The 26,712-nt window shown below is 44.2% G+C and overlaps 2 protein-coding genes across 2 annotated transcripts in view; both read left to right on the top strand.

Moving 5' to 3' along the window:
• Positions 1 to 26,712, top strand: part of myo1g (myosin IG) — a 419,914-nt gene that overhangs the window by 260,490 nt on the left and 132,712 nt on the right. The window lies entirely within an intron of this gene.
• On the top strand, positions 389 to 26,712 carry nedd9 (neural precursor cell expressed, developmentally down-regulated 9). Its single transcript, XM_080442179.1, has 7 exons — positions 389 to 596; positions 13,293 to 13,724; positions 21,526 to 21,624; positions 21,856 to 22,002; positions 23,221 to 24,399; positions 25,043 to 25,132; positions 25,723 to 26,712. Exons 1-7 carry the CDS (start codon positions 585 to 587, stop codon positions 26,284 to 26,286), a joined length of 2,523 nt encoding a protein of 840 aa, XP_080298305.1. The 5' UTR covers positions 389 to 584; the 3' UTR covers positions 26,287 to 26,712.

The following is a 26,712-nucleotide window of genomic DNA, read 5'->3' as shown; positions in this document are numbered from 1 at the left end:
GCAAATATTATATTTTTGGGCTTGTTTCTAAAGTGTAGTCGCTTATTTGGGCTTCCCTTCTAAATGTTGACATTTTCATGTCAAGGACCCCCAAATGAATATGCATTTGTCTGCAGACCCCCATCTGAAAATATTTTATGCCATGGACCCCCATACAAGATTTGTGTTGTTAAAATGTTTCAACAATACAATACTCCACATTTTTAAAATGTTCTTAAAGATTATTTTTTTTAAATAGCAGAGCTTGTAGATTGGCTATTTTCAAGTAGCCGTAGCCTAGTCGCTTCTTTTGGGCTTGTTTTCCTAGACATGGTTGCTTGATTCTCTCTCAAAACCTGGCAACACTGGGGAGTAGTACAGACTACACTAGAGAAGTGGATTCCACAGCCGTGGTACGACCAGGAGGGAGGATTCATTCACACAGTTCCTCGTATCGTTTCTGTTACCGATCCTCCATGGCTCTTTAACTACAAACAACACATTTCCACTTCAGTGTTCAGATGTGCGCTTTTTGATTCCACAAGCGGATATTCTACACTTTTTCGTGGGATTCAGACAAGAGGTCCAGCCTCCAGGCGCTCAAAATGAAATACAAAGTAAGTCGTTTTGCATGCAGTGTATAACGGTGTCGGAATAAGTTATTCGAGATGAACGGTTCTTGCCTCGTATTCATTCGTCTGATCATCTGGGACAATACATACCTAATCTACTAATCGCTATATGGCTGGTCCTTCTATCTCGGCTATTTTAGTTGTTTGGTGAATGGTCGGTGATGAATATAATACAGCCGGGTTCATGATGACAAAACTGGGAAGTCCCATTTATTTCAAGAGGAATTTCAAGGGGTCAGGAACCGAGTTCAGAATGAGTGTTAATCTCGTAATAATCGTAATACCTTGGATAGATGTTGAGATGGTGATAGTTCACTGTTTTCCCAGACACTGGGTCGGGACCCATGTGTTGCGGACACATTTGTATGGGTCCCTTAATATTTTGGTTTCCTACATTTAGTTTTTAATTGTTATTTCAAAACATTCTAAAAAAAAACAAGTAATTTCACGAATAAATGAAATAAAAAATAAATTCCATACATTAGAAAACAAATGTTTAAGAAGTAGTGAAAATAGCCGATCTACAAGCTCTGTGAGCTTGTAGAGGGCAAACGTCTAATTTCTCATTTGGATCTTGAGCTTAAAAGTTTGGGAACCACTGATATAGTTCATAATGCACACTTGACCCCAGGTTGAATGAAATGGGGGGAAATTTAAGGGGGACAAATCTTCAAGGGGGAATATTCCGAAGAGAAGCTCTTCACATAATCTCTCTGTATTTATATACCTCCTCTTGATCTTAAATCGCACAGTATTTGGGGCCCATAATTCCCCTAAGTGTCCCAGCTGCCAATGACTGATGTTATTGTACATTTGTGGGGGAATGAACATTTGCTGCAACTCAAATTACTAGGTAGCAGTTGAAAGACAATATAGGCACATTCATTATTCCTGTGCGCCATTACTTATGTCCCTCTCAATGACCCCCCTTGCTGTTCCTCTTTGAATGTGAGGCTCCAGCTTTGTTTGGACAATATTTTTTTTGTTTACATCCTTGTGTGGGCTGACAAACACACGGGACATTCATTTGAGGTCAATTGGCACTTCTCTACCTAAAGCAGGGTGAATCACTGCTTTACTAATGTCAATTCTGCATTGGTATTCTAATCTATACAGCCCTTTGAACCTTGTTTTCAAGATTATGTATATTGGTACAGTGAAAGGGAGGATAAAGAGTTTGGTTTGACACACACAACATAGGTCATGACTCATGAGCCCATGCCACATGCCTACGTGGTACATTATGCACACTGACTGACAGGCAGAGCCACTAGCCCAATGGTTCTCAAACCATTAAATTACAAGGTCTCCCCCCTAACTCTGACAGTATACAAATGGCACCAAATGGACCCGTTAGGTCCATTTGGTGCCATTTGTATACTGTCAGAGTTAAAGCCTTGTAAGGGGGAATTTAGACCCCCCTAAAGGAACCCTGAGAGTCCATGGAATCAACTGCAAACCACTGCACTAGCCTACAGGGAATCTTTCTCCCCACACTCAGCACACATAGTCCATTGCTAGTCTTATTTTAGATGCAACTGTTGCTCACTAAGGTCTTGTCTTGTGACAGGTTAGCCGACAGAGTAGTAATAACTTGCTGGCTGTGAGGTTTATCAGACAGAGGAAGCATTTTGGATTGGCACCCATGGAAACTTGGCATCTTGTGAACTTGTGTAGCCCTACCATTCAGTACACTCTCTGCACAGCACTACAGCTCCGAGATAATGAGAAGATTCACTTCCGACTTTGGACGGATGCCTGAGCCCGCTGTTCATGAATGGAATTATTTTGTCTGCTCAACACTATGTGTGGAATATAGGACAGTTGGCAAGCGATAGTCCAGGTACACTACAGTAAATTGGCGCCATGGTATTCCTAAACCACCCACTCGTACTAAAATAAGAAGTACCCTGTGTTGCCCCCTTATTGCCCTTTTAGTGCCGTTCTCTGCAAGTGTAATGTTTATCTGTTTACTTCATTAGATGCATGTGCTTCATTCTGTGGCCTGATTTCAGAATACCATTTTATAGGGAAGCAACAATTCTGCTCTTTCATGCAATGCTGTGAGTTCTGGCGACTCAGGGGTGACTTCAGAACCCCCCCCCCCCTAGTTTATCCATTAGTAACTCTGAGAGAGTTAAACACTCAGGATTCCACAGTGTGTAGTCACAGTGTCATTGGTTTGGTTCCGTACGTTCTGTCCAACAATGACCTGAGACCGGCCTCCCAGAGGACTCTGTGATTGTGTGGGTGTGTGCGCCATGTGCTTGCGTCATGTTGACTCATTGCCCTGTTCCGTGCACCATACACATACACAGCAGTGACGGAGATAATGATGGGTGGTGATGGTTTGCATTCAGTTAAGGCCAAATCGTTTAGCAAGCCTCTGAGAATGCACTGGGAAATCAATCTTAGTGATAGGCTAATTTAACTCTGAGAAGTGTACAAAAATAAAAAAGGACCGGCATTTTGTTACATTTGTACACTCTCAGATTTACAAATGGATACTGGATCTACTCAGAGGATTTTATTGTGTATAGCAACACCAACCTGCTCCCCTTCTTCATAACAGAAAGGGTAAATCTGTGTTATTTGTCTGCTAGCTAGACTACACTCAGTACAGTATGCAACTACTAGCCAAGCCAACTATGCAATCTTTGTGACATAAACTACTCCACTTCTCTGTCTCTCCAACTATCTCTTTCTCTGCCTGTTTGATCATAACTATGTTTGAGATATGGAAAGCATAGCAAATAGCACAGTCACCAAATTATGCAACAGACAGACAGAGAGAGACTAGTGTATGTGGTAACAGGGATATATCTGACCTGTTTCAAATGCACATTTCCTGGCCTGGTGTCAGTATATCCTATCCTATCTTTTTTGGAGCTCTGTTCCACACAGATTCCAGATTCCACCCTTGCTGATCTTAACCCAGTCTAATTCTTGTTAAATATTTACAAAAGGCTTTTTATGTCCCCTTATCAGATCTTGGCATTTGCTCATCGTCCTCCTAGCTGAGGTGAATTATCCACAGCTATATTAAGTGCTGAATTCCTTGCGGAGGGCGGTTATGTTTCCACACAGGCTTAACTAAGTGCAGTGGCTTGTTGGCGGCATCTCACATGTCCTGAGGTACGGCGGCGGCGCGTCAAAACCCAGGGGTCAGCCAGCCAGCGAGCCGGCTTGGGCCAGACACTGTCCCCTTTTCTGTGACATCACAGATGTTTTCCAACAGGTGTGCAGGTGTGAGGGGATTGCTTGTCACTCCATAGGTCATCTAATGCGTATAATCCCCAAGTTGATACCATACACAGACAGATTTCTTAACACCCGGAAGCAGAGAGAGAGAGAGAGAGGGAGGTCTGAGGCAATTAACCACTTTCAACCTGGTGTCCCTGTTATGTCATTGTAAGCGAAGGATTTTCAAACATTTCCGATATACAAGCTTGCACAGCTTGTATTTGTCACGCCACGTCATACGACAAGAGTATAAAATAGGGTTAAGAGCACTACTATTACACATGTTTTTTCTTTTCTGGAGCAAAAGGAAGATATGAGTCTTTGGACCCTCCCCCATCTTCATTATGACAGCACACACACACACACACACACACACACTAGGAGTCCTCTTCCTTTTCAGTCATTCTTTTGTAGCTTACGTAACTGTGGCAGAAATAGCTTCAGGACCAGAGTGATTAGGTGAACCAAAGTTATACAAAGTCCAAGCCTGCGTGTGTATGTTTTTTTTTCTTCCTGGGCCCAGGTTCCAGGCAGCGGTCCAAAAAGAGAGTGAGTTGGAAGCGAGCGAGGCAGACATTGTTCTCTCTCCCAGTCTGTGACCGTGGAGGGCAGAGGAGGAGGAGGAGGCTCTCTCGGATACTGAAAGGGAAAGAAAATGAAAGGGAATAGGAAGTTAGTGGGTGGGGGAGTTTGGTGGTGTTGGGGGGGGCTTTGTTGGATGCATTGGGGGATGGGAGTTCGGTCCTTGTGGACCTCTCACCGTGAGAATGAAAAAATAAAATGCACTCCAGGCCACTGGTTCAAGTGGGGTCCAGGGACACCCAGGGGTCCTTGAGGGGGTTCCAATGGCTCCCCAGCAAAATGAGGAACAGTTTCGACTCATTACTCATTACATTTTTCGGACACGTTGAGCTTGTAAATCAACAATTTTCGAAAACCTTTGACAAATCTTGACAAATCATCTCATCTTATGGAAAATAAGAAAAAATCTAATGTCCACGGCCATATAATTTCGGGGGTCCTTGACAAGAATGTATGAAAACCACTCGGCAACTGTGCGTAGGAGGGTTGTGCTGAAGTTGCACATAATTGTTTCAAGGTGCCCCTTGTTAATGAGGGTTTGTTTGGGGGGGCACATACTCTTTTCTGTGAGTGTTTGTGTGTTGTTGTATGTATGTGCTTACATGCTCGTTTTTGTGTACCGTACCTTTTGATATGGGGTTCCATTGTGTGGAAAGAGCACTTCTCCAGAGACATTTGTATTCTCCATGAGAAGAACAGGGTTCATTCATGAGCAAACTTCAGCCACCAGCTAAACAGCCCTCCCCTGTATTATTTGGCCTCTCTCTCACGGTTGGCCTTAGCCCACACATGGTTTTCTACTAACTTATTGAAGCACAACAATTTGGATTTTATATGTATTATATGTTAAATCTTTCAACTTTTAGACACATCTCCTGCATTATTCTGTCCTGGCTTTATTACTATTAGTAAAAAAATAAATAATAAAAAAACATTTTTAGGTCTGCATTATGTCTAGATTTGTCTAATTTGGCTTCTCACTGGTGTGTGAGATGGAGCTACCATTTGTCTCAAGATTTTCCAGGATTCCCTCTGCCCAGCCCACCTCCTTGGCCACCCCTAACCCACCCCAGCACCGGATTTTCCAAATCAAGCATGAAGAGCTTTCCCCCATTCTGAGTGGCTAAGGGTACCCCAACCCCCTGCTGTGCCCTCGCACCATGGGCCAAGTCTTACCATTTGAAAATGGTGAGCAAGGAGAAAAACCAAACGTGCCCAACGCCAGGAACAATGCATGTAGTCACTTCCATGTTTAACCTTTGGCGGAAATAATTTTTGACACTCCCCCTTCCTCTGAAGAATGTCAAGTATTTTGCAGTGATCTAGTAGACCCCTGTCAACTCATTTCAGTTATATGGAAAGCCTGCCCTCATGTCAAATAAGAGGAACATTAACAGCTGGGACCATGGGGGTCAGAGAAAAACGGGAAGAGTGACCTTCCAAATATGGGCTTCAAAATTACAACTTTGATCATGTCTGTATTGCTTTGCTGTCAATTCATGGGTCTTGTTATGTGGCTTGTGTGGTTTGTTTGACTTGGTGAAGTGGCTTATCGGTTTTGATAAAAACACATTTCACTGGCTATGGTGTTTGAAAAATTGCATCAGAAAAACAGAGGGTCATAGGTTCGATCCTGGGGAGAATCTGTGTGTCCATAATCCTGGCAAATTGTCCCACAACAAAACAATGAGCCCCAAAACAAGTCCTAATTATAGGGTAATTTTGTAATATGAGTGAGTGTTCTACATTCCCAAAATTCATTGAGTAAACAAATTAGTCACCCTTTCCCCAAAGGCACATATGTTGGGGGGAAGGTGGTGGGATTAGTCGTTTGGCAGTGTTTTTTGTGTCAAGCGTGGAGTGTGGAATCGGGAGGACAGTGTGGCAAATGTGCATCTCATTGGTTATGCCTATATGTAAAACCATGAAATGTGGGCCTGCAGAGATACCATAAAAAATATCTCATCACGACCAATAATCCCTTGAGGGATTATCCAGCATCTCCAAGGGTTACAATGGTGCTCTCCAGTACCACTACCCTCACTTGGCATGATCTACACACCCAGTCTTTCAAAAATCCCCCTCCCTCCATCTTCACTCGCTGAGCTCTTTTTTGGGCCCCAGAGTATGTGCATACCATCCGTAACGTAGGTTTTACCATCGCATTGTCCTGGCACAACTGGCGTGAGAGACTGTTACGCAACATGCAAGCCTAAAGCCTGATTTATAGTTGGTTGTGTGCACTGGTGTCGTGCACTGTTATAGCCAATCTACAAGCTGTGAGCTTTGTAGATCTGCTATTTTCCGCACACAACACCGCCGTACGAGGGATCATAAATGAAGCACAAATAGCCCCTCCCTATCACAGAATATGATACATACTTGAAAGAATATATCCACAGTGTAAGTTCATCTTATGTAGGCTACATAGAAGTGTGCTTCCATGACCAGAGCAAGGCAGGTCAGGAGGATATTGTGAGAAGGAAGGCAAGGTGAGTCCCAGTGTCCCACTCTAAATTCCTCAAGGTGGTGCCGAGCACAGGAATTGCTGCAGGCTAAGGAGGGCTGGGTGGACATCGAGTTACCTTTTGAATGTGACAGTAAATTAATACCACCTCGAACGAACAGAGAGGAATGGAAAGCAGTTAAGGGAAGACGGGCGGTTTTATTAAGCAGTTACAGTAACTCACAGTCCCCGTGATTTAGTCAATGGCTGTCTTGTCTTGTGAAGCTACTAGTATGTCCTGCCCATAACGTATTTCATGTGGACTTTTACTGCTGTTGATAAAGGTTGCCTGACTGTTGTATTGCGGTTTGTATGTGCAGTTTGACAAAAGGAATGTGTGGGTAGTTGGTGGATATGAGTAGAAATGCACCAATGGTAACATGCTGTGTCTGTGGAAAGGTCGGATAAGAATCAAAATCATTATATTTTCCAGGGAAACTCCATGCTACTCTGACACATGATTTTGGTGATTCAGTTCATGACGAGAGAGCCTGTTTGATGCTGTCAGACTTGACATAAACAAATTTCAAATTGTGAAGGTAAGTTATGGGTTGTGCATGCTGTGGGTTGTCACAGCATGCACTGTGGTTAGGCCCAACATGGTATAGCATATCCTGTTGAAGATGGTTGCCATGGTCAGGGGCAGCAAGTATGATTAGATGGGGGTGGGTGGGGAGATGTGATCCGTCATAAGGGTGTTATTACTCAATGCACTAAATAGGGCCATTTGTTCTGTTTTGAATGTGGTTGATATCCCGGCATTTTATCATGCTGCAAATTTGTTGGAATGAAATTCAATAACTGTAGACATTTCAGCGCACTGCAGTGACTTCTGTTTTCTACAAAACGGAACATATGACATAAGCCAGTCATTGGACTGAACTGAGTGTTTACTGTTTATTGATTACAATTCACTTATAGACATTTCTTCTCGGTTTCATAAGCTGTGAATCAGCTCTCCAAAAAGGACTGAATCATAGAAAACATATAACTATGAATAAAAAGACAGGGAGGATTTATTCTCTTTTTTCAGAGTGTAGGGCTTTGCTATATTGATTACAGTTCACTACCATTGCTTTCATGTTACTGTAATTGACTTTAGTGCATACACGAGGCATCAGTCAATATGCGACAGGATAGCACGTGCTGCTATTTGCTCGTGTGGTAAGTGATGAAGTTGAATTATGCTTGTTGAAAGTGGAAACACTGAAGTTGTGATATGTTTCTTGGCATTGAGACTATTTCAGAAATAGAGGAGATGAGGTTTTTACCTAACCTGATGTGTAATTATGTTATTACATGGCCACTGGCAGAGGTTATATAGAGGCTGTAATCAGTCGGTCAGCCTGCTAGAAACCTGCTCAAATGAAGAAATTGCCATGTACTCTTGAGCTCCAAACTTCTTCCCATGAGCCATTTCTACCCAGAACCCCTTCACACGGCCCATTTATTTGAACTGGCTCTCACCCGCAGCAGCCTTACACTCAGAGGAACGGCCCGTGAAAGTCATCAGGTCCTCATTATCGTCATTACTATAATTATTTTCTATATTTACCTATGTGAAATGAGGCCAAATGAGTGTGCTGGTTCACCCATTCCATGCACCACCCCAGGGCATGTGTTACAGTGGTATGGCCCTAATTTTTATACCAGCCCTCTGCTGATGTACTCCATGGGGTTTTATAGGAACAGTATGATGTTCTCACAGTTGGATCCAACCACTTTTTTTGGGGAACGGGGGAAGGCTGTGTGTGCGGAGGGTGGCTGGTTTGGACTGAACACGTCCATGCCTCTTTAAATGTGAGACCCCTCCCGTTGCCTTGGGGACCCAGATTTCATGCGATGTGGTGTGGTAGTGATTCTGGCTGAGGTGGCGGGGGAATTTAGACCGTTGTATTTGTGAGCTCATTTACCCAAAGCCACCTTCATTAGGCCGATGTGTACTCTAGAATCGGAGCCAAACCCACCCAGAGTGCTCTTACTGAAAACAGAGGCGGGGCCCTTTCAGTGGCAGTGTTACGTAAGGCCTTCTTATTTCTGGAGTGGTCAGCACAGGGTACGAGCACCTTCCGCACAAATGAGCAAAGCAGACTGCTATTAGTGCTCAGACGAGACACCAGTGGAAAATGCTCTGTTGATGTAGAAGTGGATGAGTCATCCCCCCCCCCCCCAAAAAAAAAGAAAAGAAAAGAGGGGTATAGGAGGAATGGGGCTACACAGCTGTGTCTGGAACTTTACACGTGCTGCTCCAGGTGTGAACCTAAACAGCTCTGCTTTGTACTGCTTTTCTCCAATTTAATTGCTTTCTAATGGCATAAACACAAGTTTATTAGAGATTCTCCAAGGTACTTATCAGTTTCCAGGTGTTAAGACTAGAGAGACACATCAACAGGCATTAGGGCTCCGTGATTATGGCTAAAATGATGAGCCAGATTAGATTATTTTGCTTAAACTGCTTAACAGTACAAATATGTCACTTACTTCAATATATTGTAGTCATGAGTATTAATCATGATGATTGGTAATGACTATTTTTGGTGGAAAAACGTGTTCTCTTAATGCTGTTGTTGCTCATTGTGTTTATCTGTGCCATGTGTTCGTTCAAATGGTATGTAATAGCCTCTGTGAAATGTTATTGTTCCTCTGCCAGGTGGATGGAGAGATGGGTTGTACAATGTTCTGGTTATATTAAATGTTGTGTACTGTCAGGAGATGAGTGCAATGTGTAGCAACTGACCAAATAAGGTGTTTGAATTCAGAGTTTCACAATTTTCGAATTATTCTCGATTAATTGTGCAACCATCGTGTGTGTGTGTGTGTGTGTGTGTGTGTGTGTGTGTGTGTGTGTGTGTGTGTGTGTGTGTGTGTGTGTGTGTGTGTGTGTGTGTGTGTGTGTGTGTGTGTGTGTGTGCGTGCGTGCGCGCACACTTTTTACCACCTTGTGTACTGTGACTACTGTCATAAACACGAGGTGTGTATCCTGTTCTTTTCAGGCCCTAGGTCAAAGTTGAAACACTTTTATGCCAGTGTTATCAGTTACACAAGCAAATGTTTAATGAATGCCTTGAACATGCCAGTTCACCATCAGTCCACACACCTCGACCAGTATGTTGTTTTAACACCATTACTGTCACGCAAATACTCCAGTCAATTCATTGCCACTTGTCAGGGGAAGAAAAAAGGGAAGTTACCTACAGAAGTGTGTTTAACAGTGCGTAAAATATAACTTCCCGGAAGACACCACTCATCTGTGTAGGTGAAGCATAAGCATAGGGCCCACCCCTCTGCCCACTTACAAATGACAAACACATGTGTTTACAGGCGGATCAGTGACAAGCATTGGAGTCATCTCGTTCTGACTAACTAATGTTTATGCCTGAGATATGACATCTGTTTTAATAGTCAGTTTCACCTGCTCCAATTACAGATGTGCAATGTCCAGGAGCAAACAAAAACAAGCAAACGGGTGCTGATCTTTCCCGCCCATGCCTCACATGAAAGGGATTTCCATGTTTCTGGTCTCCATTATGGCTAACAACCTGTTTGTATTCCCAGCAATGACACACTTAAAAGACTCTCCAACCAAGGAGCCTCTTCTTTGCCCCAGACGGTCCTAGAAGTCCCTGAATAGAGATCCTAATACTTAGTTATTCTGCTAGAAATCTAATTCGGTCAATATACTAATATGAAAGTAATTGTTTACTGTGGCCACATCAAAATATATGATAATAATTTAACTCTATTTTTACACTTTAAGAGTTAAATTGAACATCTGTTGTCAATATTTACAAGACTACTAGCCCCCACATAGCCAAACTTTGGACAGAAGGATGTTGATGGTGTGAAAGTGTGTCCACCATTTGTTTCCCTGGTATATCTGGTCCAGGAACAAACCACAACACATGAAATGTGTTCATGTTTGTTTTTCTACAAACTTCACTCAGACTTGATGTCAGACTTCTGCAAATGTCCAGCTACTCACACAAAGTAGTTCACTCATCAACCATGCCAATGATTCTTTGAACGGACGTGTCATCACTGGCATGTGGTTGATTAGCCAAGAGTAGGCAATGATTGGCTACGATTTTGTGACACTTTGTGTCCTTGACTCCTTATGTATAAATAATCTTGCCACACAGACAGACACTTGCAAGGGTTGGGGGTTTGACAGCCAGCTCCATTTTGACAGTAGGGAAATAATTGTATTAGATGAGCTCCAAGTTAAACAAATCTCTTATTGAATCTTTTCTGTTCAACATGTTTTGATTTTAAAATGTAATACATTTCTGTTGTTCTAGAAAGCTGAAGGAGTATTAATAATAATAATTGCAAAAACAGCTGTGTTGATTTTTGAACAGAGAAATAAGTTTACTCACTCTGGCCGCAGTTCATGCCAGATGTTCAAAAAGGTACTCGAAAGGATTCTGAATTGATAAATGGATTGACATTTAGATTCAGATTTGATAAAAATCGTTTTGAACCCCAACCCTACTTGCTCCTTTATTATTTCCTTTGTCTTTGGAATGATTTTTTTTGTTTCAGTACAATGAATGACATGTTCTCTCTCAGATCTATCATTTTGTTATTGTATGCTCAGAGAGGCTTAGACTGTGTGGTTTTGGGAGATTCAGACACGTGAGCATTTTGTGTCAAGGTGTCTCACTGTCATATCAGCTTTTATCTTCACAAAGCTTAGTAGGACTTCGCTGGGCTTAGCTGCTCAAATAGAGGTGTTTTTTGTTTGTTTGTTTTTTTGGGTTGCCAGTGTGTCATAAGACAGAGTTTTGTTGTTTTGGCAGTTGATTATAGTTTCTATAATTAGTGGAGACATGGGAGTAGGCAAAGAACTATGATACAGTATGTCTTTCTTTTTTGTTTTGTTTATAGGAGTGGTCTTGAACTACTTTCTTTGAGTATGGAGCATTTGGAAGTTAACCTCGTCAAGTGTCATGTGATGCAACATAAAACCAAAAAGTGACAAAGCATTACAGTTTAGAGCTACTTTATGCATGTCCGGATAATCAACTTGACAGTGATTCACTCTTATTTCTCAAGGTTAAAATTACAACTAAACTGTTGGAGGGGCATGAGAATTCAACTTAATAAAATAAATCCTCATTTCATTTCCATTTTATAAGTGCCCACCGAGATCTACTTATTGTATAAAAGAAGCGGTTCAGATCCATTCCCATTGCTCAGGGGTCAGGTTCAAGTGTGTCACAGGCCTGCAGATGAGTTAGCTGGTACCGGCTGAGGTGATTGTGGAGGGTAATTGTGCATTGGGTGTTGCTGTATAATGGTCATGACAGCATACTGGGACAATGAACAGGGAGAACAGACTCCCAGCAAGAGATAACAATGTTACCGGTGGAGAATGGTTCACATGGGAATCCTCTGAATCAGGCTGTGGAGGAAAAGGGAAGGCTGAATGTTCGGGGAGGGCTCAGCCCAACAGCCGCCCCAAAGTAGGCTTCCTGATTCCCACACTGCCGATAACATGTACCACTACTGGGGGGAGAGATGTGTTCGTATTTGTGGAAGGAAAACAAGACATTTTAAGATGAATTTGGACATTTTAGCTGATTAAGTTCACGAAATATGTTTTTGCTTACTGTTTGTGCTCATCCCTGTCCTGTGGAGAAAATTGCTCCAAATGTTTGTTGTGTGTCAGATAAGGTATCCAATGTTATCCTCTTTGTTTATTTGATATGAGTGAATTTATCCCTGTGGAGTTCACTGTGTGTTTATGAGTACAAAAAAGTGTATCTAGATGTGCATAGCTCCTCCAGACTGATTATAAGAAATCCCATTCCACTATTTCAGTGCTGTTGCAGAAATAAGGGCAGTGTATTTTATTTGTACTGTATTTTCAATGGCCATCAGATGAGTGCTTTTAGCAAGGTAATTGTTGGTAAGTGGCTCTCAGACACAATGGTGACTTCCCTTTGGGCTTTGCTATCTCCAGATCTGTGGCTTTGAGTCATTACACCAAACCATTTACTAGCCTGTTAGGTAACTGTGCCCTGCAGCCCCGCACAGCCTGAGAAAATCCTATCAAGTTCAAATCACTTTGAAAGACATCTGGCGGGGAGCTGAAGGGGGTAATGCAATTTTGCATGCTAATTACAAGTGCACCAAGTAGTTTCTCCTTGTATTCACCAGAGCGGCATAATTGGCCATATTCACATGGCGGCCATTTTTCTCTTACTTCATGGTCAGGGGTCGAAAACGGACGGGGGTTTCCCCATAATATGCCTTACGTGAGGGAGCTAGTTTTCGATTCTTTATAAACTTGTATGATTACATGCTCATGTTGCTAACTGGTGTCTGTCTGTTCTCCCTCTGCTTAGAACCTGATGGCCAAGGCGCTGTACGACAACGTGCCCGAGTCCCCAGAGGAGCTGGCTTTCCGGAAGGGGGACATCCTGACCGTCATTGAGCAGAACACAGGTGGACTGGAGGGCTGGTGGCTCTGTTCTCTGCACGGCCGCCAGGGAATTGCCCCCGGAAACCGATTGAAGCTGCTCATCGGGCCGATGTTTGAGGCCCAGTCCCTGGCCTCCCCTGCCACCACTGCTGCTACCGGTGCTGTTCCGTCCCCAGCTCAGAGTGCTGCCTACCAGCAGACGGCAGGCTCAGCTCAGAGTCTGTACCAGGTGCCCCCATCCTTCCAGAGCCCACAGCAACAAGATCAGCAGAGCATTTACCAGGTGCCCCCTAGCCAGGATGTCTACCAAGTACCCCAGAGGAGCAACCTCGCTGCTGATCTCACACCCAGCAAGGTGAGAGATCGATTGTACACAGACAATAAATATACACACTCAAAGAAAAAAAAAATACATTTGTACACTTTCTGAGGCACACATTTATAAATTAACACTGAGGATTTGACTGTGTACTGTACAGGACAGTTTACAGATTTACATTTTTTTTACATTTTGCTGCTTTATTGCTTTCAGTAGTATACTACACTGTTCACCAAACCACCACCATGTATGTGACAGCGCTATTTCTGTACATAGCTACATACAGTACATAAAATATAGACTGTACAGGATTACAAGTTTCTAGATTCACAGCCTATTATTGTTACACATACAAACACACACAGAAGAGGAAACTTGAAGTACAAGTATTTCACTGCCTGCGATGAGCTGTATATGTGTATTTGACAGTCAATACTCTTGAACCTTGAAGATAGAAATGGAGAGACCGGTAGAGGAGAGAGGGAGAAAGACGTTGTGGTGAGAGAGATGAAATGCTATAGAGGAGGGGGAGAGAGGGGAAATATATCCTTTCCCGGAGAAAATAGAATTATTTCTGAGGTAGGTGAAAATGGAGATTGTTCGGTTGAAACCCGACCACCAGCACCAACTGCATGGCATAGACGGATTGTTTTGACGAGGGAGAATTGAAAATAATGTGTGGATAATGCGTGCATTCGTGCGTGCATGTGTACATTAGACGTGATGGGTCTTAAAGCATTCATATAGTGAATGCATGGTGAATGATGCCATTGCGGAGATAGAATCACGCGGCCAGAGGGATTGTGGGTCTGCAATGTGAACTGTGGACAGGGTGTGCCTGTGCTGTGGCACTCACCACAGAACAGGGTAGTGTTTTATGCACGGCTCCCATTTGGAGCTGCTTGTGTCCTGGCAAGCTCTGTGCTGCAGAGCCAGTCGAGCCACAGTGAACATGGGGAAAACTCATGGAAAAGCAAACAACACAAGGCTGTTTTTTAGCATTTTGGTGGAGTCCAGATGCCTGAATGTAGGTTGCCCTGTACTCAAATGCTATACACAGGTCGCTGGCAAGCCAATTGCAAACCCATGGCGTGGTCAATTACAGTATATTGCTATTTACAGTGTCCTCCTAGCAGCATGTCCATCATGTACTATATTGGTAGCCGGAGCTGGACATTATATCAATGAAGGCATACATCTAAGTCTGTTACAGAGAATATGGCCTGTAATAGCAGAGAAAATAAGCAAGCCGTTTTCCAGAGACTTTCCCATCGCTTTTCATGGACGGGCAGAGAAATCATTTGGACATATGGTTACTTGGCAAGGGTGGGTTCAAACCTTGGATGCATGAGAAAAATGAAATCCAATGCTCTTATTCATTCACCCGCTTAACTAGCTGTACTGTAGCACCTCACACCATACCATCTCTGCAGGAGACAGGGATGGTAATTATATCCTGGAAAAGCTTTTTATATCCTGGGGTTCTTTTTTTCCTTCTTTTTTTACAGAATGGCATTCGTTGTCATAGAAATGAGCTAAGGTGACTGGTTGGTGGGTAAATAGGGAGCAGGCGCCAGGAGCTTAAGGGACTGTGATTCACGGTAGAAGAACGGTTATGATAAGCTAGACAAACCCAGGGGGTGGGGGGGTCGGGGGTGGTGGCTTGGAACAGGAGGCCTGTCATTCACTTGTACCCCCCAAAAACGCAAGCACACACACACACACACACACACACACACACACACACACACACACACACACACACACACACACACACGAGAAGGGTCAACCAACACCTCTCCTTTGCACAAGTTGCACATAGGGCTTAACAACGCAGTGGTATTAAAAGGGCTCAAGGTGATAACATGGAAAATTAAATGCTGTTCTTGTGAAAGTTCTTCTTGTGCTTGCAGTCTGTAATCATGTTGTTTGAGAGATTATATTAAATCTGGGATATTTAGCCAACCCTCCAATCTGTGGTTGTCAAAGTGGTGCAGATTCCAGTTTCTGGCTATTAGGGGAAAAAGGACATTTTGTGTGTGTGTGTACGTACACGTTTGCATCCATGACAGAGAACATGCAATTCGTACTTATTTGTGTGCATTTGCATGCATGATGGGGCACATGCAATTCGTACATATTTATGTGTGTGTGCATGTATGACAGAGCCCATGTATTTATACATATTTCTGTGTTTGTGTGTGTGCGTGCGAGTGAGGGAATCATGGGGAATGGTCTGATTTGTGACTCAGTATTTCTCGAATGCACCACATTGATGGTGTGCTTGATGACAGCCTCTGCACATTGACGCATGTTAAAATTGTTCAGGTGTCGTGTGGAGTGGTAATAGCTGGTGCAGCTTAGGGTTGTCAGGTGCATAGCACAAATGTCTACATGCATGCATGCAATGCATGCTGCAGAGACATGCTTGTTTCCTAAATAATTATGGAGACTTAATCTAATAATACCCTCTCATATTATGCTTGATTTATAGTTGGTCGCTCATCGTGTTGTCGATCTACAAACTCACAATGTGCCTGCGATGTGACTCGTTTTGAGCTATGGAAAAATGTCTGACGTGTGTGACACTGGCGTGCATCCCCTCCCACTCAGAAGAGTTTTTTCATGCTTTATGTCCTCCACTGTGCACTCTTGCATGCACACATCCTCCACTTTGTGCAGTCAGGTTGGCATTCCAACTTCGCCATGCAAATCCTGGCGACTTGGTTATTTTTCTATTCATGTGGCATAGGGCTTTGGTTCTGTGAAGGCACACTGAGGTTTGGCTCTTTCCGCTCCTCCGGCTGTTTGGTTTGATGATGCGGCAGCCTTGTCCTTGTGTGACCCCTTTAGGGGAGCGAGCTAAAAGAGAGCCTCACAGCTGGCCCCATTCAGGGCCCCAGAGCAAGGTCAGAGTGCGGCGCCCAGTGCCTGGGGCTCCGGGCTCCACAAAGAGTCTCCTGTCATGGAGGCCGGGAGAAGCCTTGTACCGCCGTGATCACCCCGTTGTTAGAAGTCCATTTGTCATCTGAGAGTGCCCTTGATTTTTCTTTCCTCACAGCCCCAAAAGGTACGTCAGTTTGTCCCTTCACACTCCTCCGCCTCTGGATTTCCCCTCCCTCTGAGTCAGGCAATGAGGTCATGGTGCTTAAAGATGGGGCGGGGTCAGAGTTCAAAGGCCTCCGCCAAGCCTCTTATCTACTCCTACCAGACAGCCTTTTTATTTCTCACTTCCTGGCTCCTTCTATGGGCACTTCCTCCATGCGCGTTTCATACATCCAAGCATTCCTCCTCATTGGCCTGCCCACCGTAAAGATGTGTAGGGCAATCGCAAAGGGACAAATACTCCCACGCAATTTAAGGATAGGCTTAGACTAACTGCTAAGTGTTTATTGACTACACACATGCAGAGGGTGCGGCGACTACCTTGATAAGGTTCTGCCTCTGGGAAGTTACCAGGTTATCTGTAATAATGAATGGCTTGTTTGTTTGGTTCAGGAACCACATTTATTTTCACTCTAATCATGTGCAGAACGATCTCGGCACCAGATAAATGAATTATCCCTTCCTTGGAGCGAGCCGATTTCTTCAGACACTTGTCTGCTCTCCATTGTCGCAGTTGTGATGAATCACCGGTCTGTGAGATTTGACCGCGGGGCCAAGGTCATAAATCCATTGTACTATCAAAAGCATTCTGCTCTGCCATTTGCACACTGGGACAAACTCCCCGCCTGCCTGCGTGGTTCAGAGCTGCAGCTATGGAGGAATACCAGAGAGGTTGAGGGAGGAGAGAGGGCAGGAAATGCTTTGCTGAAAGGTAACATTTTCCCCTAATTAAGATCTATGCGGGCAGGGGTCTGCCTGTCCATTTTGTGTTACTTTTCACAATTCAGATTATAATCTCTCTATAATAGTGTTTTGTTTTTAGATTCTTCGATTCTTTATTACCACTACTCCAATGATCACATTAAAACAGTCTGGTCCTGGGATTAAGAAGCCTCTTTAAAGCGAGACTGAATGATGGCGCCTTATTACTGCTAGAATCAGTATGTCCTTCCTCAGTGCCCCTCCCTCATTAAGCCAAAATAGCTGATCTGCAAGCTCACAACAGATAACTGTGAGCCTGTAGATCAGCTATTTTCGGCATGTGACACTGTCATATGTTGGAGCTTAAATTAGGCATTACCCCCCACACACCCACACACTCTCTGTTTGGGTTTGGCCACTTGCTTGCATTATGGAGACCGAGGCCTCATAGGATTCAAAACTTAATTACCTGCATTAATTAGTTTGGCACGTTTAATAGGCCAGCGCCGCTCCAAGCGGTGGAAAATAATCAATGCGGCTCTGAGGAGCACCCCAGTGAAATGGTTCAGGCATGAGAGAAAATAGCCTGGAACACTGCAAGCTATATCACTCCTACCATGATTCAGCAGTGCAGGTGTTCCTGAAAGAAAAGGTTATCATTGAACAGAACTGAGCACTGAAGAGTGACCGTGGGATAGACCCAGTCATCCCTTGGATAGTATATAGTTTAACTTTATATAAATAAAGTTTATTATAATATTAGGGAAGGCAGTTGATTAAATTCCACTTGAATTGTATCTGTTTGTACTGGGTGTGTCATGATTGGACCTCCCTGCTGCCCAGCTTTGAGTGACCCACGGCCACTTAATGCTAAAACAACAGCTTTGTGCTGACAGAAGCAAATGGCAGAACGGGGATGGAGGAAGGTAACGAGAAACGGGTGATTTGTACTTTGTCAGCACCTTGCAGGATGGATGGATAAGGGAACAGTGGTGATGGCTGTGTGCGAAGAGAGATGAGGTGGGTGGAAAGGTGAATGGATAGATGGATGCAGTCTGCATTCAATAGGCCTCAGTTGCCACCTTGCCAGCAATGTCATTGTCACTGCGTTCTTTTTGCAACCTGAACTTTGGTGAGGTGGGCTTGTTGACTTAATATGTCAGTGGGTCATTAGATGAGACGGAAGCACATTTGCAGTGCACTTCATAACCAATGAAAAGGTGTGAAGTGATCATATCCTGTTGATTCTTGCTTAAACACACACACACGTCGCTGTCAGGCAGCACCATTACTTTTCAGGAAATTGAATAACGAACCTGTGTTCCAATTAATCCAATGTAGTTCTTTTATTTAGTCACAAACTTAACTTAAACACTTAACACACTTAATACTTTTCATTGGTTAAATATTTATAAACCCACACAGACAGACTTAACCACTTTCAACCTGCCGTCACTATTTTGGGCATGTCATTGTAGCCGAAAAACATTTTAAAAATGAAATATGCCGATACAAGGTTTCTGCCTGACAGCAACAATATATGCTAACAAGCCTGTGAGGTCACTATTTATCTTAAAAACTATATACACTCTATACATTGAAAACTCCCATCCTGCCCAAACCTGAGCCCACCAGGATGCTAAGCAAACATTGTTTTGCTGATAGAGCTATGAGTCATTCAACCTGGTAATAGTAACAGGAGTCTCAACAATGCTCCTTTTGGGATCTGATCCTTCATTAGTCACTCACATCATCCCCTTCTGACTCCTCCGTGATGGAATGCTAAGAGCCTGTCACCTGAGTGGGAACAAGTGTTTGCTCAGTCCCCCGGCCCTTTATGATGACATCACCGCTTTTCTCTTTGATCGACCTCCCCAAGCGTCCGTAAAAGAACCAACCCCAGCGGCCCCGGTAAATATTTACCCAGCGGGCAATTATAGGAGCGCCAAGTGGCCCTGACGCACGGCCTGCTGGGTAAACAGAGGGCAGAGATGTGAAATAAATGAGCAGTGCGTGTCTGGCAGTGGCTTAGAGGAGCCACTGATGGCAAGAGGATGACATGTACATGTGGTGTTTCCTTTTAAAGATGCGAGTGGAACGGCCAGTTCCAAGAAGAGATCTCCTTTTGTGCACGCATGGCAGTGTGTCTGCATGTGTGTGTTCCCAGATCTTTCTAATCTGCACAGTAAAAATCTAATTTTTTAAGCCCAATGCACAGCCACAGCAGCAGTGCTAGGGTGACCTTTTTCTAACTCTGGGCCTCTTCTTTGTTACTTTGAAAAAAAGCTTCTTCCATGGCTGGTGTGTCTGGTTACGTGTTCTGGGAGCTTTACGCAACCTCTGTGTGTGTGCGTCAAACACACGTGAGAAGAGGAGAAAGGAAACTCTCGCTGCTTTATTTCAGGCTCCTGGCTTGACGCATTTAAAGCCTATAGTGAATGTATCAGCGCTGACCCTAGCGGGCTCAGAGGGATGATGTATGTACAGACAGGAATGCCAACAATGAACACCTTAACTCACCGAGGTGATGTTCCGATTAGACTTATGAGAACCATATGGACTACCGGCGGTCCGACTCTCCTCCACTCAGATGAATGGCATTCCTCTCCATGCTAGGACACTCATATCCTCATTTTCCATTCCTCTCACTTACCTCTCTTAACTCTCTCCATAAATCTTTTTCAACACCCCCCCTACCAGCCCACCCCTCTCTCCCCTGTCTCTCTACAAAGGCATTAATCTCATTCGGAGCTGGTCAGCCTCGTGCCAGGGTTGCGCCTCCTATCATTCGACTCCGAGAAGGTATTAGGATATTAGGTCAGCTATACAGGGACTCGGAAGGGTTAGTGAAACTGAAGTCTCATGCCTCCCTGGAGTCTCTCTCTCTCTCTCTGTCCCCCCCCTACCTCTCTCACTCTCTGCCAGGAAGCTCTGCATAATATGGTTCCCATTTTCAAGCCCTGTTTATGAACCCTGCTAGTTCCACTGTGGTGTTAGTGGAGTTTGGGGCAAAAGGGGAAGACTGGGGTTGGTGGGGGAGGAGGAGGGGGTCACTGGTGCTCAGGGAAGAGCATTCCGGACATTCCTCTGTCTGTCTGATGCTGCAAGGAGGTCTACATGGTCCTATGTGGGATTCTTTTTGGTCCTTTTTGGAGGAGGAGGGGGGGGGGGGGTGGTGGAAAGACTGAGATCATAAGATTAGGTGGGAATGATAAACACTGACAGGACAGAGGGAGGGAAAATGTGACGGCGAATAAACAACAATTCACAGGGCCGAAGCTGTCGTTCCAACTTAAAAAAATGACGTAGCCGAATGCCAAACCATCTAGAACAGGGTCTGTCTGTATGTATGAATGTTCCCTTAAAAGTAGACCAATACTGTACTGTATGTATATTATTGTATATTACAATTGTACATGTATAAAGGCAATTGTAATTTATTACGATATTAATTATTATTATTATAAAACAATAATATGAATTCATGGACTCTCGAATTAAGCTCATTCAATTTAAGCAAGTTGTTTGAAATGCAAGATTGTGACAGATTTGGTTTCCTGTGTCAGCATCACAGTTCATCACAGCTGTGGAGGTACCATGTCCACATGTACTAGTTTAGCATTTCAGCATCAACAAGTTATCTTATATCATTCCCCGTATTGGCCTGCTCCTGGCCTCTGATTATCACACGGTTTGGAGGGTCTTCCACAAACGGGCTGAAACATGGCACAGGGACTATGTGCAACTGCCTCTGTTGTCAGAACTGATTTAACTCAGATGTAATTACTTACCGTTGCCTGGTCACTTGAGGACAACGAATGGGAAACAGCTACACACTTGATATGCCAGGCAAGAGGCACACCGGTTTTTAAAAGGACTTGAGGAAATGGTTAGACTTGTGATGTTGAGCGTTTGTGAATGTCTGCAGAACTGTCGAGCACCAGCTGCCATCTTAAACAGCAGTCCTGATCATTAAAGTCTCTGCTGTCTCTGTGTGTCTCTCTCTCTTGCCCCTGCTGTGGATGGACAGGTGGTGACCCCAACCAGAGTGGGACAGTCCTACACCTACAGCCCAGGCCAGCACAACCAACAGGACCTCTATGATGTCCCTCCTATTAGATCGCAGGGGGTAGGTGTTTCATGATTCAGCCTGTCGCACCGATCTTTCACTGATCTGTAACTTGCATACAACACTTTGTCATACAATGTCACTCATCGTATAGTCATCATATAGTGTAGGTAACTGTTGATGTATGCCAATTTTGTACAATTACAGAGAACCATAAACAGACTGAGGTCTTACTTATGTTCTCAGTAAGTATCCCTGTTTCCAGTGTTTTTATTATATATATTTTTTCAGGTGTATGATATTCCACCTGGTAAAATGATGGGATCACCTTACTCTGCTCAACATGGGAGTGCCCGGAGTCAAGGAGTCTATGACATACCCCCGTCCCAAATGGACCCCAGGACACAAGGGGTTTATGACATACCCCCCTCTACAGAAGTAAGAGAACAGTTCCACAAAACTACTAAAGCTGCCACCCAAATGAAAGGGCACATCAACTGGACACTGGATTTATTTCTGTCAATTCAACTCAAATTAAGGAAGTGGTGGTAACCACGCATGTCCGGAAAAAGTTAGCATGCGTTTATTGATACAGTTCCTCTTAATTGGCTGTAATAAACGAATAATATGTCCAATGATCATATTTATGACATTCTTGTGGCTGCTCTAAATGAAAGCCTTGCCTGCCAGTAGTGTTCAACCAAAACTCAGAGAGCCGAGTACGGTTCTTTGCCTCTGAACCATCCAGAGCTATCCAACAAAGGAAAGTCGAGGACATAAATGGTCGCTCTCCAAACCCTCTAGGATTTCACCAGACTTCCAGACACAGCCAGGCTTTGGGCCATCAGTTTGTTTGTAATAACCTGAAATATGCTGGGACCTGTTATTTGCGTCGTTCCTAATTACAGTCTGGGCAAGCCTGTCTTGCTGTAAAGAGTGGATTTCAAGGCTGATGGAAATCACTTGCAGTCCACCATTTTATTTATCCCACTGGACTTCTGTGCCCTGTGCCATGTACGTCATAACACATATTCAGCATAGTCAAGACCTCATAGTTATTACTTGGTGCTTGTGTGCTGTATGCTGACTCTGAATTTAAAGGAAGGAATCAGGGGCGTTTGAGGTTTGCAAATTTGGTATCTATTCTACATGACACCAGAGAGGCCTTTCACTTCCTCTGTTTTCAAGTGCAACTGACAGTAGCACTTAGCAGTGGTTTTCAAACTGTGGACTGACACATAAGTAGGTCACAGCAGGGGGGCAGGTGTTTATTTTGGATGACAAAAATATACCTTTTTTTTTTTTACTGCAGAGACAAAACGTTTTTACGTACAAACTAATTACGTGTGATCTTGACATGACTTGTTTGTTTCATTTCATCATTAGGTATCTTTGAAGTCTGAAAAGCAGAATACTTTATATTCATGAACAACTTAGAGATGTAGAGAAATGTTTTTTAATTATCATACTTTTCTGACATGGTAATGAGAATGTATTGTTTCTTTTACTGCAAAAAATATTTGGTGGGTCCTAGGCCAAAAGTATATCCGCAGTTCAGTCACAAAAGGTTTGGGAACCCCGAGCGTATTTGATGAAGACTATTTCTGCACGTATTTCGTGCACTGTGCATAAACCTAACGTTTCTCTTTTTAACAGGTGTACTCGGTGCCACCCTGTCGAAGCAACCCCGCTCTCCAGGAGGGAAACTACGACTTCCCCCAGCCTCACAAACCAGAGGGCATCTATGACGTCCCCCCGCCTACCCTCGCCAAGACCACCCAGAGCCCTGAGTCAAACTATGACTTCCCCCCAAGCTCAGAACTCTCTGCCCATCATCATCATCACCCTGCCGCTAATGACAATGAAGGCATTTATGATGTGCCTCCTCCCGCCCTTCTCTCGGCCGCAGGATCGCAAAGAGATCTATACGACATCCCCCGGGGCATGCAGCACACGCAACACAGATCGTCCCCTGTGGACAGAGATCGAGGCAAGGGCATGTACGAGATCCCTTCCCAGGACACCCGGGCGATGGCAGACGCGACGGACGGCGTCAACCGTCTGTCTATCTCCAGCACGGGAAGCACCCGCAGTAGCATGTCCACCTCGTCCTCTTCTACAGGCTCCAGCACTGAGGGACGACTGGCCCTGGACCTGGATTCGGCTGTCCAGAGGCTGCACCGGTTGCAGCAGGCAATGGAGGCCTCAGTAGGGGCTCTCCAGACCATGGTCGCTTCCCCCCACTGGAGGACATTTCCCTTCATGGAGCGCCATGCCAACGACGTGCGCACAGTGCTGGACAGGGTCCGTGCCGCCCTGGGGGACTTCCTCGTGTTTGGCAGAGGGGCCGCGGCAAACGCCACGGCTCTGTCGGACCCCAGCCTGCACAGTAAGCTCAGGAGGCAGCTGGGGCGGCTAGAGGACTCCCAGCTGATCCTGCTTCAGACGTACCAGGCCCTGGAGAACTGTGGCTGGGCCCTCAACGCCCTGGCCTCTTGTGGGTCCGCCAAACACCAGAATAAGAGTGACGATCTGGACCGCTTTGTCATGGTTTCCAGAACTGTGCCCGACGACTCCAAGCAGCTGGCCTCCACAGTAGGCAGTAATGCCGAACTGCTCTTCAGAAGGGTACCTATGGATGGGTCCTTCTCCAGGGGAGGCACACCTGACGGGAGCCTGATCCACGCACTCGCATCCCCTTCCTCAGACAATGACAACTATGGGAGCCAGACCAAGCCCTTCCCTGTGTCCTCCAGCCAAGACAAAGACAATATGAACAACAGTGAAAAGTGTGTTAAAAGCTGGATGGAGGACTATGACTATGTGCATCTACAGGTATGTGTACTAAAAACCCTCTGCTACAACATGCACCTCAGAAGATTGTGTCACTATATTAGGGTTAGATATCCAAAATGTAATATCTCTGTGTAGTCCTACCGCAATATGGTGATATGTCATTAACGTTTGAAAAATATTATTTTGTGGGGGAAGGGGGGGGGGACAACAATCGGTACATGCATCAACAGTTGATAGATGTATTTATTTTTTGTGATGTACATTATTATGATTATTCAGCTGTTATGGTTTGATAACGTAGAAATTATTATGCACACATACAATATACACAGTCCTGAGTGGGTGGGATGGGAGGGTGGGGGCGGTATGGTCATATCTGAGAAATATCGTGGAAGAATCACTATTCAATATTTCCCTTGATAGCCTGAATTTAAACCATTTCATTCATATGCCTGGTCTATAAATACTGGCCTGTGAATCAGTCAAAATAGTGCTTCTAGCTGCCTTTTAGACCATGTTTATATTTTGAAAGGATGATGGTCCATTTAGCTTTACTTTACTCTCCATGAGTTAATGCTACTGAGGATATGCATCTTAATCTCAGTAGCAGGGATTATATCACAGTTTGAGTTTGCGATACGTTGTTTGAATGACATTCTCACCTATTTTTCTGCCTTCACAGGGCAAAGAAGACTTTGAGCGTCAGCAGAAGGAACTTTTGGAGAAAGAGAACATCATCAAGCAAAGCAAAGTTCAGCTGGGCCAGGAACAAGTAAGGCTTTCTCTTTCCTTTCTCTCATTTTGCCTTCTAGGCATACAGATAGATTATGTGTGATAGGATTTGTGCCCTGTATATCATTTTCCATTAGCCAAGTAAGAAATATGAATGTATACGATTCACAGTTGGGTCATGGGCTCAGAGAACTAAACTCCAGAGGGCACCTCATGGCAAATACACATAGTGGAATATGTTAATCAGGAGATTTATCCTTTTCACATAATCCCTCACAAGTGTTTCCCTTTGATGACCAGAAATGGCATTTGTTTATCACTTACTATGTAGGGCTTAATTTTAACCACTTATACCATATACTTCATAGACCGGGGTCCCCTGAGGAGTCTATACTTTCCCCCTTCTTACCCTCTACACCAAATCTCTTCAGTGATAATAGCAGATCTACAGCTCACAATATGTTTCAAAGCGACGTGTTGAGAGCAGATGTACTATTGTCTGCAAATGTTCTCAAGCTTGTACATCTGCTATTTTTTTTTAAAATTTTTTTTAATCTTGAAATTATACAGAATGCGGCAAGTTAAAATTGCTGTATGTGAACAGAAGTTAAATTATTTGACTCTTCACAGATCAACCAGTTCAAACAGCTGGAGCAGGAGGCGACCAAACCAGTAGAGAATGACATCTCACAGTGGGTCTCCCACCACAACTCGGCGGGAACCTCTTCCTCGCCCTCTGACTCCTCTTCCTCACCGCCACCCTCCCTTGGAGTCGGCGGTGCCCATGTGTGTGGGCGGGACCGTCAGTTGCTGAGCTTCTACTCCGAGCAGTGCGAGCAGCACTTTGTCACGCTCCTCAATGCCGTGGACGCATTCTTCAGCTGTGTTGGCGCTGGGCAGCCTCCCCGCATCTTTGTGGCACACAGCAAGTTTGTCATTCTCAGTGCGCATAAACTGGTCTTCATCGGTGACACTCTGTCCAGGCAAGCGGCTGCTCCCGAGGTAGCCAACCGGGTGATGAACGCCAGCAATGTTCTCTGTGATTTATTAAAGACTGTGGTGGGCGCAACCAAGACGGCCGCCTTGAACTACCCCAACACAGCTGCCGTCCAAGAGATGGTGGACAGAGTCACTGATCTCTCGCACCATTCACAGCAGTTCAAAGAACAACTACTGCAAATGGCCACTTTGTGATCTCCAGTCTAGTGACTCACCCATTGGGGCTTGGTTATTTCACCAGGATCCCTGTGTGAACATTTAACTATATATTGCTCTTCATTAATTGTGAGTGTTTTTGGATGTTGTAAATAGTTGTTCTTTCTGTTCTGTAAATATTTGCTCTATTTTTGTGTAGATTGTTTTCTATGATTATGGTATGAATATATAGATACAGCATCGGTGTCTCTATAGAGTAACTTGGACATATTTTCATAACATTCCTGTTGCATATTAATAAGCACCTTATGAGATGTCCTATTTTTCATTTTCACCCATAGAATGTTGTTGATGTCCCTACTGCTGGATATGACAGTACATGTGTAAATCATTTGATGTCAGTCTCAACTACTTGTTTGGGGGGGGGCTCACCAAGGACAAAGTAAAGTATTGTTCTTAATGATA

This window comes from Gymnoscopelus braueri, assembly GCF_963280865.1.
Source record: "Gymnoscopelus braueri genome assembly, chromosome: 11".
NCBI lineage: Eukaryota > Metazoa > Chordata > Actinopteri > Myctophiformes > Myctophidae > Gymnoscopelus > Gymnoscopelus braueri.
This window is presented reverse-complemented; position numbering and strand designations above follow the sequence as displayed.